This window comes from Ricinus communis, chromosome 4, assembly GCF_019578655.1.
Source record: "Ricinus communis isolate WT05 ecotype wild-type chromosome 4, ASM1957865v1, whole genome shotgun sequence".
Lineage (NCBI taxonomy): Eukaryota > Viridiplantae > Streptophyta > Magnoliopsida > Malpighiales > Euphorbiaceae > Ricinus > Ricinus communis.
In genome coordinates, this window is record NC_063259.1 from 23174871 (window position 1) to 23189061 (window position 14191).

The 14191-nt window shown below is 31.9% G+C and overlaps 2 protein-coding genes and 1 long non-coding RNA gene across 3 annotated transcripts; 1 reads left to right on the forward strand and 2 right to left on the reverse strand.

Annotated features, from left to right (window-relative positions):
- The first annotated feature begins 1084 nt into the window (after positions 1-1084).
- LOC8269689 (ACD11 homolog protein) lies at positions 1085-2850 on the forward strand. The gene is made up of 4 exons (XM_002529074.4): positions 1085-1716; positions 1818-1990; positions 2103-2248; positions 2532-2850. The coding sequence occupies exons 1-4, from the start codon at positions 1420-1422 to the stop codon at positions 2636-2638; spliced, it is 723 nt and encodes a 240-aa protein (XP_002529120.2). The 5' UTR covers positions 1085-1419; the 3' UTR covers positions 2639-2850.
- LOC125369787 lies at positions 1948-2537 on the reverse strand. The gene is made up of 2 exons (XR_007215512.1): positions 2383-2537; positions 1948-2299 (listed from the first exon to the last, which is right to left on the reverse strand). It is a non-coding gene; the product is annotated as an uncharacterized LOC125369787 (long non-coding RNA).
- A 415-nt stretch (positions 2851-3265) lies between the features above and the next one.
- Positions 3266-8394, reverse strand: LOC8269690 (dihydrolipoyllysine-residue acetyltransferase component 4 of pyruvate dehydrogenase complex, chloroplastic). Its single transcript, XM_002529075.4, has 6 exons — positions 7212-8394; positions 6852-7043; positions 6659-6746; positions 6457-6527; positions 4314-4397; positions 3266-3647 (listed from the first exon to the last, which is right to left on the reverse strand). Exons 1-6 carry the CDS (start codon positions 8121-8123, stop codon positions 3543-3545), a joined length of 1452 nt encoding a protein of 483 aa, XP_002529121.2. The 5' UTR covers positions 8124-8394; the 3' UTR covers positions 3266-3542.
- Positions 8395-14191: the final 5797 nt, after the last annotated feature.

Genomic DNA, 14191 nt, shown 5'->3' on the forward strand with positions numbered 1-14191 from the left:
AACAGAATATCCATTAATATAGGGAATCTTGAATTCTTTTGGAATTATAAATACCATAAACTTTAAAGTTAATAAATTCCATATTTTCATCCCATTCTCTGTTGAGTTGGAGCAATATTGGTATTTTTTCCATTTTTGAAAAAAATAAAAATAAAATCAACTACACTGTACCAATAAAATACTGCTGATATATTATTAGTTGTATATTTATGATTGTTTTAATTAAGTTGTTATATATGAAATTATTACTCAGTTATATAAATACGTACAATAAAGATATTTAAAATATATTTTCTTACTACATATTTCACATAATTTTATATTATAATTTAATATATATAACATTATTTGTTAATACATATTTTGATGTAAAAGAGGTACTTTTGATATACTTTGTGCTCCTTATTGTGAATATGCAAAGAATAAGATATTAGAAAGATATCGTTAATATATCTTATAATGTTATAAAATTTTAAAATATATATTGATGCGTGATATTTTAAAATTAAAATTAAAAGTTAAAATAAAACAGTATTGCATGGAATTTCTTCAATATTTCATTATAATGTTATATATAATAGTTCCTTTTTCATAATTAAAAAGTATATTTTTGTTATTTTCAAATATAATGACCTTCAATTGAAGTTTTGTATTTACCTCAACTTTAATATATTATGTTGAAATTTCTTTCAAAATATTATTATTTGAGCTCCAAAAATACTTGCATTATTACTGACTTATGAGATGTAATTTGATTTGGATGTTCAAAACTAAATCCACTTCTATTTAAACATATTTTCTTTTTTATTGTTCAATTCGATAGTTGCAGTGAAGTTATTAGATTAATATGTTTTTTTTTTTTTAATTTTGTGCTTCTATTTCAGTTTGGATATGTCAGTTGTTCAGAGTTATTGATTTTATTTCTTATTTTGTAAGAGCAATGGTGTTGGAAAGAAAACGTAATTTTTAGTAGGAATGAGCTAAAAATTTAGGATTAGTATAAACAAAAATCAAATATTTTTTACCGTAGAAACAAAATTCTATAGCAGGAGCTTCGTATATAAGTGCTTTTCCCAAAAAACTAAAAACACTTAAAATGACCTGAACATGGATCATCCACATTGGTTTCAGTCACAAAAAATGATTTGTGTTCTTTAGGCAGACCGCAACTTTAGCGAACCTTCCCAATTTTGAATCTAATAACGCTTTTTTCTTCTTCTTTTTCTTTTCCTTTCTGTTGCCTTTTCTCCCACTTGACACATGGAAACGCAAGAAACAATCAAGAATACACGCGCTAATTAACCTTTTTATCATCTTATTATTCTTTGTTCCAGATTTCTTTCGTCTTTTCAAGAACAGCAGGAACAGATTTTTTTTTCAATTATTTGACAATTCCGGGTATCGAATATCAAACCCGTAATGAAGAGGTATTTCTTTAACACCACCAACCAAGATCAAGAACCACAATTCCCACAGCAACATCAAGAAGTTCCCGAAGAAACTGCCATGACTCCAGCAGAGGCAAGAGGGCAACCGCCCTTGTCGGCGGTTGTAGAGGCGTTTGAGGACCTAGCAAAGGGTTTAAAATGTGTTAGAGATGGTGACCTGGAAGAGCTTAGATTGGATACTTTTTGTGATGCATGTTCTTTGGTTTCTGTCCTTTTTAGTTGCCTTGGTCTTGCTTTTAGATTTGCTGAATCTGAGTATGTTGCAAAGGTTCATTTTCTTTTCTCTTCTGATTTGTCTTCTGTTATTACGTAATATATAGATCTTTAAGAAAGATATAAAACAATTCAACAATGGTTTGGGGTTTTCAGGTGTGCAATCTTGTGGATGCATCAAAAAGGCATAATAGTTTAAAAAATGTGCTCGATTTGGATGTTGAAAATGGCACCGTTAGAACACCGGGAAGCCATTCCCGTAATCTACGCAGAGTCAGACAGGGTCTTGATCTCATCAGAGCTCTATTCGAACAATTTGTATCAACTGAGTATGTTCCTCCCTTTACCTCCTATACATTAAAAACCAATCCGTTAACTGAATTTGCATTGCATTTCTGTGGTTGCACAATCTAATAATATTCTGCAATTTGTTCTTTTCAGTGATTACTCTTTAAAAGACGCAGCTACAACAGCTTATTCTCAAGTTTGTGCACCATTCCATACATGGGCGGTCAGGACCGCCGTTTATGCCGGAATGTATACTCTCCCTTCAAGAGATCAGCTTCTGATAAGGCTCAACGAAACTGGTGAGTTTTGGTCAATAGTTGCACATAATATGTCTTTCTTCTGCAGAATACCTGTTATGAAATGGATTTATCAAGTTTAAACTGTTTACTGCATGTTAGAATTTACAACTAAAGCTGTAAACGATTGCATGAACCTGTATATCTAGTATGAAAACTGAATGAACATAAAGAGCTTGTGCTCTTGCGTTTCTGTGGATTTTCAACAGAGACAAAGTTGTTCAGAGTTAAAATTGGAATTAGTCTGCTCTAGACCTCTAACTTTGTATTCTCAACACTGTTGCAGATCAATCTGCAGGGAAGAAAATGAGGAGATACATCAATGCCTCACTTCCAGTTATAAAATACATTGATAACCTTTATATTTCCAGGAATATCAGCTTGGACTGGTGATTTTTACCTGTCTGGAAGAGTCGGACTGCACAGATACTGTTGGATTTGAATAGCGGCATTTTGTACTAGCCTGTAGTTCACTTCTGTATTAATAGCTTCGTCCTGATTGTTGCTACATATTTCTTGACAGATCACCTGTCAGTGATTGCAGTACTACATTTGCACATAAGCATCAAAACACTAATCAATAAACCAAATTCTTTTTCTTTTTCTTTCTCTTTCTCTTTTTCTTCGTAGGTGATAGAACGTCTGGTGATTTAGAAGCATTTGTCACCAAAAAGGAAATGTGCAGAAAAACACCTCATTTTAAGGTTGATTTGCAACCTTGGACCTGAAACAATATACATGAACATGACAAGAAGTAGTGTTGATAACCAGTTCGCGAATAAATGTAATACCTATAAGTTCTCAGTGGAACCAATGAAATATATTATGAATTCTAGTTATTAACACCTGAAACCTTGGAGGGGTAGGGGGGAAGCGCTTGGTCGTTGACAGCTCATGTTTTAACACATCTCACGACACTAATAAGGATGTTTTTTTTCCAAAAAAACAATGCCAGTTGACAGATCATGTTTTAACATCTCACGATGTTCTTTTTCCAAAGAAACAATGCCAATCGCAGGATTTTGTCAAAAACTATAACTCTGAAGAACTTTTTATTCTCTTCATTTGAAAATCTAATCAACAGTATTTTTCATGTCACTGAGATCCTTACAAAATATATATAAAAAAAAAAAAAAAAAAAAACAAGAACAACATAAGCAAAATAAAAGTAGAGATGACTGCAAAACCGTGTTCCTCAGCAAAAGTGCTCTCTTTAGTAGACACCAGCATTTTGTCAACAATCAAATAGTAGAAATTTAAAATCAACTTCATTGTTGCAAAGGACCCAAAACATCATCTACAGTGTCAGGCTTTCTGGGTTCTCAACTATTTTAGCAAAGGTCTGAAGGAAGGCAGCCAAGTCAGCCCCATAGACAATTCGGTGATCAGCTGTTACATTCACCTGGAAGATTCAGATACATTCAGTTAAGCTTATTTACCTAGTAACAAAACTTTCATGCACAAGCTCCCAGGTTGGGAACATTATAAAATATGATAGTGTTGTATCATATCCATCGACAGGATATATCTCTTCATATCTAAAGATGGGAACTGAGGTCACAAGATAATTTTGAGGCATGGCATTGCTTTTCACAGATGGCACCATGCTGTTGAGATTTGTATATAACATTTATTTCCACAATGTTCTTCCCCTGTATGAATATTTATTTTTACTACTTAATTATAATGAAAAAAATGGATATAAGTTCTTGTGGTCAAAAACACTATTACATATAGAAGTGAGAAGGTTAAATGACAATTTTTCTTTTCTTCAAATATTTCCTAACAATCATATATGAATGACCAACAATGCCTCACCTCCTGTATGAATATTGAAATAAAACGAGTTCTAGATTGGAAGCCACTACGTTGTACTCCATCAAGATGGACTCAAATTTCACATATTTCATCATACTGCTAAAATATGCAATTGCTACTATTTGAAAAAGTATAGAGTCTAAGTTAACAGAAAAGCTGGCCATCTGTCCATTTTTTGTAGTCATGAACACAGATTATTACCAAAAAAAAAAAAAAAACAAAACAAAAGCAGATTAAAAATCAAACTCACCAGCATTTTGCTTTTTACACTAAAGAATCCATCTTTATCAGCCACCACAGTTGGTTTTGATGCTCCAACAGCCATTATAGCCCCCTGAACATCATTCAACAGTTTGATCAAATGACTAAAATAACAAGAAGGAATTTGCATTTAACTAAAACGTTCAGGTGAACGTCTCTGATTGAAAGCACCTCTACATTTCCCTTTCACATCGTGTTTCATCATTTCCATTCCTAGTTTATTGGCAAGAAGATTTAATGAAATTCAAATGAGGCTCCTTCTGAAAGGTGCAGGGAATGAGTTCTCCTATTTGTAAGATTAGCGAAGAAAAGTTGAACTCTTTTTTAACAGTAACGTCAAGGGAAAATAGCAAAAGGGATTCTTAATGAGAAAGTTAGCTTTTATGAAGAGTTGTAATACATCTGGAGAAGAGCATATTTTGTTGGGATTCTATAATTATTAGGCTTCCACATCTTACAAGAAAGGGCTGGTCTTTCCTTCACCATTGAGGTGAGCAATGGAGCTTCTGTTTATTTTTGGCATGATTCTCAGTGAGGTGACTCACATAAAAATAAATTTCTTGCTCATTTCTCATGAATTTCAAATAGGGAAGATTTTGTAGGCAATTCTTTGCTTTTGAACTCAGATTTGCATGCTGATGCAGAACCCTGATTTTAAGTTGCCGTTGTAAAACTGAAAATTAAAGCTAAAAAATTAAGCACTGAATTTTAAGTCCTGAATATATCAAATACTGAACTTTTAAGTGCGGAAACTAATTGATCTGTTTGATAATTGTCATTACTGAAAATTGTTAAAATTTTTAATTGAACATATTTAACCATGTTATTGATTGTTGATTTTTTAGTTATTAAATGCAATTTTAATATAACAAAGAAAAAAATAATAAAAACCATAAAAATAAAATATTTAGAAAAAACAATCATAATATGAAGATAGTATTACTAATAAACTTTTACAAAATTATTAAGTTTTAAATGAGTACTACAAAGACTAATAAAATGACTTTTATTTACATAAAAGAAATGCATTAAAGTCGCCAAAGTTAGATTGGATGATTTGTCATTATGAAATTTAAGACTTTAAAATCTTTTATTATAAAATTTAAGAGTTGAAGCCAATCATTGGTGATTATAAAATTTTAAGAGTTTAGGATCTTTGACTTGTCATTATAACATTTAAGAATACATACAGGTTATAAAAGTCACTTTAACAAAAAGATTTAAAAACCTAATAGTTGAGCTTGTTCAGTAGAAACTTTAAGTTAAATGTTTTCACATACCATTTTAAGTTGTTTTTAACTTGATTGAAACTTTTAAGTTGGGCTTATCAAACCAACTTAATATTAAAAAGTGCTGAAAATGTGAATTTCAAGTGATAAGTTGGGCTATCAAACACCCCCTAAATCTCATGATTAAGAAATACAAGTATACTGAAATGAGTAAAAGCTCAAATCTCATGATAAAGAGATAAAAGATACTGAAATTACTGAAAGCTCTTGAGTGTTAATAGGTACTCTATGTATAAAGAGAGGAAAGATGAAGAATTTAGCTGAAAGTAATTAAAACAAGACTTTGCCTTGAAAGATTGCTTTAAAACTTCAAATATACTTGTTTTGCTTTAATTTTTAACAATTGATAATTTGATGGGAGGAGAGAATGCTAGTACAACTGCTATAAAATAAACATATTATTTGCAGAAATGAAGGGAAATCGGCAAAAAAAAAAAAAAGTTTTCTTCACAGGAATAGGTAAGAGCTCTTTAGTGTTTGGTTTATGTTGCTAATGAGATCAATTTGATTGAAAGAACCTAATACATCTTGGCGTGCGTTTATTCAAGAAATAAACAAAAGTAAATGGCACTCCATTAGCAATGTTGTTAGTTGATGAGAATAATATTTGCTAGGTTCTGGAAACATATCATCGTTATTTAATAAGTTTTATAGACAAGCTTTCACTTATCCAATTTCTTTTTCCTCTTATTTGTCCATTCTCCCTTCCCTTTATGATTGTAGTTAAAGCTGCGGCTCTCCTATTTTATATGGCCAGCTCTCACTTTGAAATTATCTATCAATTTATCTTCATTTTAGTGATGAAAAGATGAACGGATAAAAAGCCCATGCATCACAACTCACCTGGCCAGGAGGAAGAATAGCATCAAACCTGTCCACTCCAAACATTCCCAAATTGGAAAGAGTGAATGTCCCTGCATACAAGTGACTAAGTGAGCATGGTTTAACTTGCTTTCTCTTAAAGCCTTTACACCCAAAATCCAAATTCCTAGGAGACTATACAAAAAATAATTGCAAGACAAGATTTGCAGTTTATAGTAAAAACCTGAATTGTACTCATGAGGCTGTAGTTGTTTTGATCTGGCTTTCTCCACCAACTCTTTCCACTTTTGTGATAACAGGTAAAGGTCCAACTATACCAACACAAGGATTACCAACTTATATTTAAAATAATAAAATAAAATAAAATTCAACCATTCGTGGATTCAAACAGAGGTACGTAGACTTAGTTACAGTACCTTATCTGCATCTTGAAGAACAGGAGTAATCAACCCACCATTGATAGCCACAGCCACTGCAATGTTAATGTTACTGTTATAAGTAAAACTTTTCCCATCTTTACAACTTGCATTGACAACTGGGTGCTGAGCAAGTGCCATTGCTGCAGCTTTTGCTAATAATGCAGTCATTGTTACACCCTTTGGTTTCACCTGATAATAATTAGTGCAAAAAACAACAATATTCTCCATATTAACTAACTAAACAACATTTCAAAACACAATAACCTCAAACTAACATTCAAAACACAATTACTTCAAATTAACATTCAAATCGCAATAACAGTCAAAATTAACATTGAAAACACAAATGATGAATACCTTCTCATATAGAGCATCGAGGGCATCAGTTGATATTGGGTACCCAACTCTAAAAGTAGGTACAGAGAGGCTCTCCACCATGTTCTTCGAAACAGCTGATTGCATTGTTGTAAATGGCACAACCGTAGATCCTGGAAGCGGAGGAGGAGCAGCAGCAGCAGGAGGAGCTTTAGCTGGAGCAGCAGCAGGAGCCGCCGCCGCAACAGGCGCAGAAGCCACAGACTTAATCCCAGCAGCAGCTTCTACGTCAGCAGGTGTGATCCTTCCATTAGGCCCGGACCCAACCAATTTATTAATATCCACTTTATGCTGCTTCGCTAGCTTCCTAGCATAAGGTGTTGCCACAATCTTCTTAGGTCCCTCTGGGGCACTGGCTGCAGGAGCAGGTTGTGCAATAGCTGGCGCAGGAGTAGAACTAACGGGAGGAGGAGTAGGAGCAACAGCAGCAGTAGTTTGTGAGGAGGAGGCATTGGTATTGGCATTCGCTTTGGCTTTAGCTTCGGCAATCTCATCTTCAGTCTCAGCTAAAAGACCAATAGGAGCACCAACAGGAGCAGATTCACCTTCAGGGACAACAATAGCAGCGAGAATGCCATCGTAAAAAGTCTCAACATCCATGTCAGCTTTATCAGATTCAACAACGACGACGCTTTCTCCTTTGGAAAGAACGTCGCCTTCTGCCTTAATCCAAGAGACGATTTTGCCCTCGGTCATTGTGGAGCTGAGTGCTGGCATGAAGATCTCTCGGATCTTGGACTGGACTCTCAACGCATTGCTGCGTCTGGCGTGGTTTTGGCGATGGTGTGATTTGGAGGGAAATGTGGGTGGGAAAGATGGGGAAAGTGAGGAAGAGAAGGAAATTGTTTTGTTCGAGATTGGGATTTTGGAGAGAAAGGGAGATGAGGCAGCCATTAGAGACAAAAGAGGAGAGCAGAGAAAAGAAAAGAGGGAAGTGCAATTAGAATTAGAAAAAGGAGAAGTTGAGATTTAAGAGGTGAGGATTGCGGAGTGCGTTGTGTGTGCTCAGAGAGGGATTAGAAAAGAGAAGGCGGAGAAGACGAGGAGGCACTTGAGCTAACACACAACTCTGTTTACATCGCCCCCTTAGAAATTACACCTCCTGCATTTTTGTTTTGTTTTATTAGTCTCCAAGTTCGTTAACCTCCCCCTTCCCTTTTCTTTTTCTTCAAGTTTTTGGTTGGCTTCGTCTTCTTTTTTGGAAATGGGCTTTCCCCATTAATTTCGGGGGAACTCTGCGACTAATGGGTTCAATAAATTACCTTACAACTCGATTGAAAAAGAAGAAAGAAAAATTCCTAGCCCATATATGTCTTTATTTTGGCCCAAGTAGTTTATAGATTGAATTCATATCATATTTGTGTATCAGAACTGATCATAATTATAAAAAATAAAAAATAAAAACACATTATATGGCTTCGTTTAGTATCTTTGTAAAGCTTATATTTCATTTCAGTAGTTGATTTCTCGTAATGTGAGCATTGTTTTAAAAACTGGTTTGGACTAGCCGGTTTAACCACATTCCAATTGTGAATCTGATCCGATATGGCTAAAGATTGAATTTGCGATTGAACCGGATTGAATGGGATTAAATCGGACAAAACACCAGTTTTTTAATTATATTTCTAAATAAAAAAATTTATTAAAATAAATAGACTACTTCATAAAAAATCAAATTAGATTGTGTTTAAAATCATTAAAACTTGTATCTAAAAGAAAAATAATAATTTTTATAATTTATTTCTAAAGTTTGAATATTTTATTTAGGATATTATTCTATTAATATGTTATCTAGTTAAATATATTATTTCATTTTTAAAATTTTAATGTTTGGACTTTATTATAAATTATTAAGAGTTGGTAATTTACTATATTAGTTCATTCTATTTATCATTTTAGAGTATAATAAAATAAATTGTAAACATTTGTTATTAGATTGGTTGAATCGGTAATAACACCTTCACTGATTCGTTCTCCGTTCTAATTTTTAAAACACTGATGTGAATTTGAATTAGCACTCAGCATGTATCTCAGTGATTCCCATTTGAATATGATAAAAAATTATTTTTTTATAAAATATATATTATATACTATATTATTAATTTACTATGTCTTGTTTTACTAATATCAGCTACTGTAGCAGGTAATCCCATCTCTCTACTCTTTACAAGATTACTTTCTTACACTTGAACTTTCAATTTATATACTCTAAATTAGTTGCACTTCTCACGCTTAAAATTAAATTTGTATACGGGTACTATATTAAAATTTTAAATTTTGTATTGTAATGCTAGCCATCAATAAAATATTTGTACACGCAATAGTAAATGCTTTAATAGTTTTTATTTAAACATTAAACTATTATACTTATAAGTAAATTAAATTACTAAAATAGATTATCTAAGGATGTAATTGCAACTCTATCTAATTTTAACTTCCATGCTACTTTTTATTTAGTTGGCAATTATATTTTTTTAATGTATTTAATTAAAGATGATATAAAGTTACATTTTTAAAAATATTATAATAAAAAATAACATAAAACATAAATGGTATTTAACTGAAAAAATTAGTTCAATTCAGTACGGTACAATTTATATTCAATATAGTATGGTAAAATTAAAATTTAGTACAACACCAATGATTTATAATAACCAAATTAAACCAACTCATACTCCACTCCTAATTTGAATTAGGGTATTATTTTAGATTTTATTTTTTATATTCATTTCTAAAAAAGTTGTGCCTTACTAATTATAGGAAAATGCCTACTATTATAGTTTGTTTGATGTTTTCCACCGGTCTTTTTGTTTGATATTAATATTGTCCTTGTTCTTTTTTATCAGTTTTCAAAATATATTATAACAACCAAAAAAAGTATAGAAATGATTTTCTTAATTCTCTTTTAACTCTTAGTTCATAGATAGAACCATTTTAAAGTTTTTTTTTTCTTTTGACGCATAAAAATAAATTATAAGTAATAGAAAACAAGAATAAACAAGTTTTGTTTATTTTTTGAATAATTGCAAATTTAGTGTTTGGAATTTTTAATTTTTTATATTTTAGTGCCTAAATAATTTGTTTATTCAATCAGATGTCTGAACAGAGAAAAAATATATCAATGTAGTGTTTTTAGATCTTTTGTGGTTGCCTGAGTGTTGACTAGGTTATGTGGGCTATGATTTGTCAATAAAAAAATTTGCCACGTCATATTTGTAAAGTAACAAAAGAAGGAAAAGACAAAAGTAACCTTAAACTTGAATAAACTCGTTAAAAAATTAGGAATTAGGGATTACTAAAAACTTTTTAACTATTGAAAACTTAACCTAACTTTGTCCTTTTATTCCTTCTTCCTACAATGCAAGTAGTTTAAATTGAAATTACAGAATTAGGGATTACAATACAATTTAATCGATTTAAAGCAAAATAACAATGAGCAAGGTGGCGATTTTGCATTACAGATTGAAGTAGTTTGGTACACATTGCCTTCATATGAACAGGTACTCAAACTTTTACTCTCTTTTTACTGTTAACTATGTCTTTAGTTGTTTCTTTATTCATTAAAATATAATTTTATTAAACTTAATCATATTTTTTATTTAAGTTTAGCAAATGGGTGCGTGGATACTGTGTTGTAGTTGTCATATTGACTGCTTGTTTCCATGGTTGCAGAATGAATATTCACGTGATTAATATATTTTATAGTGGAATCTTTGTTAGAGAGCCTAGTGGTCCTCAAATTGTATATTATGTTAGGGGTTATAAAATAAAAGTGGGGTTAACAAATGTAGGAGTTATTAGTATACCTTATTTGGAACAGCTAATACAACCACAATGAGGTAATAGAAAGCTAACAAAGATACACTTTAGTGTACCGAATCAACCTTTATCACTTGGCTTGAGCTAGTGAAAAATATTATAGGATTGATGTGTTTGTGGAACATAAGATTGGAAGGGTAAAAATAGTAAATTCAGCAAATTCTACAAGCTTAAATGGTGCTAGAAAGAAAAATAGTGAAATATTTGATATTACATGAGATGATTTTGATTTTTTCATTTAATGAGGAGGCATTTTTTGTTAGAAGATCGAAGTTCAACGAATGTAGAAATGGGTCAAAGTAATATAATTGAAGAGAGAAGGAAAAGTAATAAAGAGGTGGTAGCTGGAGGCATTAATGTGGAGGTGACTCAACTTTCATTAGATGAAGAAATATATGCAATACTTGGAAGTCTTAGTGGTATGACTGAAGAAGGTATTCCAAATGAGGTATTAGGCAACATATCTAAAGATTTGTTGAGAGGAGACACCTTTAATTAGGTGAATGTTTATGAAGGTGGGTCTGGTTTAAATAGGGAGGTCAAATTTTTTGGAACTGACATAGATAAGAGTGTTGAGGAACGACCTAATACTGCTACTGCAACTAATGGTTAAGGTGAAGATACTGAAGTTGAGGGAGGAGTTGAGAGAAATGAAGATGCAGATGTAGAAGATCTATGTGTAGAGGAAGATCTAGACTTGATTGAATATGAGTTTCTTTCTAATAGAGGGCTATACATGCTTTGCAGGAATCTAAGAAGATGAAAAAAAGAGTTGGAGGAGTAAGAATTGGAGAACCAGCAAGATTACTTTCAAATTTACCATCATCCGATATTGGTGCTGAAGAAAGGGTTCATGATGACATTATTGAGTCAGATAATGAATGATCTACTATTAGTACTGATGGATCTGATGCTGATCATGCAGTAAGGAGGAGAAGCAAATTTTTAGCTTATGATCCTAAAGCTGAAAAAATAAGTATTTGCCTAGGATTGACTTTTAAAGGTGCTGCAAAGTTTAAAAAGGTGATTACAAGGTATTTTATCTAAGAAAGGAAAGAGGTTAAACTATTTAGGAATAAAAATGGACAAGTTAGAATTAAGTGTGTGAAGAATACATGCCCTTTTTACCTTTATGCATCGGTTGAGAAATCTAGAAACATATTTTTGAGAAAAACCTTTATTGATGAACACACATATAGTGTGTCATATAAAAATAGAAGGGTTACAACAAGATGTCTTATAAATAATTATTTGCATAAGTTTACTTGTATTACTGCAATGAAGCTTACAGATATGAAGAAATTGGTTAAACAATATTTGAATGTTGAGGTTACATTGACATAGATGATAGAGCTAAGGTGTTAATATTGTCAAAGCTTGAGGGTGATGTGGAAGAAGAATTTACGAAAGTGTGGCACTATTTAGGAGAAATTGAGAGATCCAATCCTAAAACAACAACTGAAATGAAGGTTTATAGGCCTTTACCTAACACTCTCCCTGTATTTGAAAGGATGTATAATTTTTTTTTACTGTTTGAAAAAGGGAGTTTTAGCTGGATTTATAAAAGTTATAAGGCTGGACAATTGTTTTCTTAAAAGGGTGGTAAAAGGACAGATACTTACTGTTGTTGGTAGGAATGAGAACAATCAAACATTCCTTGTGGCTTGGTCTGTACTTACAAGAGAGAATTATTCCAATTAGGAACAGTTCATTAAGCTTATTATACAAGACTTGAAAATGGAGGATAAGAATGGGTGGACAATAATTATGGATCAACAAAAAGTATGCTCTTTATGAATTTCTACTTTTTTATAAAATCAAATATATTTTATATTTATAGGTCATTACTACTGCTTTAATGTACAGGTCTTTCAATTATGTGTAGGGACTACTAGATATTGTGGGCACATTTCTACTAAAGGCAGAGTATAGGTGTTATGAAAGGCACTTGCATGCAAACTGGAGGAAAAAACACATGGGTAAAATTTTACAAAAGTAATTTTGGATTTGTTCAAAATCCAATAACATGCTAGATTTTGAAGCCAATATGAAAGAATTGAAGAAATTAACACTAAAGAGATTTGATGATATCTTAAATACACATCCAAGACACTGGTGCAGGACATATTTAATATTCAGGTAAAATGTGATATTCTAGACAATAATTTAATAGAAGCATTTAATGTTAATATTGTTGATGTTAGAGAAACAAAATATTGTCTATGTTGGGGGATATTAGAGAGATGGTGATGAGTAGACTAAGAACTAATAGAGACATGTGTAAGAGGTGGATTTCTGATTTTAGATCGAGAATTAGAAAGAAGTTGTATGATAGTTGTGTTGAAAGTAATTATTGTCATATGTTATGGAATGGAGATAATGGATTTGAAGTAAAATATAAAGGTGATACTTATGTGGTTGACTTAAAGAACCAAATATGCCCTTGTCGAGGTTAGGAGTTGATAACGGTCCCATGCTACCACGCTGTGTGTGCTATTTATCACTTAGAAAAAAAATCTTGAAGATTTTGTTAATAGCTATTATACAAAGGAAAAATATAAAGAGATGTATTCTTTTATAATGGGTCCTATTAACAGTATTGGCAAAAAAGGGAGATAGATCCACCCTTTTGATAAAAGAATGCCTGGCAGGCCAACAAAGAATAGGAAACCTGAAAAGCATGAGCTTAGAAGTGGAAAAAACTATATAGGAAAGGAAGGGTGATGACATGTCAAACATGCTATGAGGTTGGACATAACATAAAGATATGTAAAATGTTGAAAGACAGAAATGCTTCACAAGGTACCATAAGCAAAAATGAGTTGCTAGAAGAACAACAGTAGCAGCAATAGAGTCATCAAGAAATTCCTCAAGCAGGAAGCCAATCTAATTTCGATGTAAGTGTGCTTTGCATTATATGTTAGTTTCATTATATTAATTAAAATTTGTAATATTAATTTGTCTAAATACTTATGTAGATAATAAGAAAAGCCACAACAGTTGATGCTGAGGATGCTTCTATTGAGGTAATATATTATAATAATTATTATTCAATTCTATTAGTGTTAGTTTACATTTGGCGCTATAAGCATGTCTGTCTATTTTTTTTGTTACATTATAATTTTTTTGTATTGTATCCATTA

Coding starts and splice junctions, on each gene's coding strand:
- LOC8269690 (XM_002529075.4), bottom strand. CDS start 8,123: ATGGCTGCCTCATCTCCCTTTCTCTCCAAAATCCCAATCTCGAACAAA. Junction 7,044..7,211: donor TCGATGCTCTATATGAGAAG/GTATTCATCATT, acceptor AATTATTATCAG/GTGAAACCAAAGGGTGTAAC. Junction 6,528..6,658: donor GCCTCATGAGTACAATTCAG/GTTTTTACTATA, acceptor ACTTGTATGCAG/GGACATTCACTCTTTCCAAT.
- LOC8269689 (XM_002529074.4), top strand. CDS start 1,420: ATGAAGAGGTATTTCTTTAACACCACCAACCAAGATCAAGAACCACAA. Junction 1,717..1,817: donor AATCTGAGTATGTTGCAAAG/GTTCATTTTCTT, acceptor TGGGGTTTTCAG/GTGTGCAATCTTGTGGATGC. Junction 1,991..2,102: donor GAACAATTTGTATCAACTGA/GTATGTTCCTCC, acceptor TGTTCTTTTCAG/TGATTACTCTTTAAAAGACG.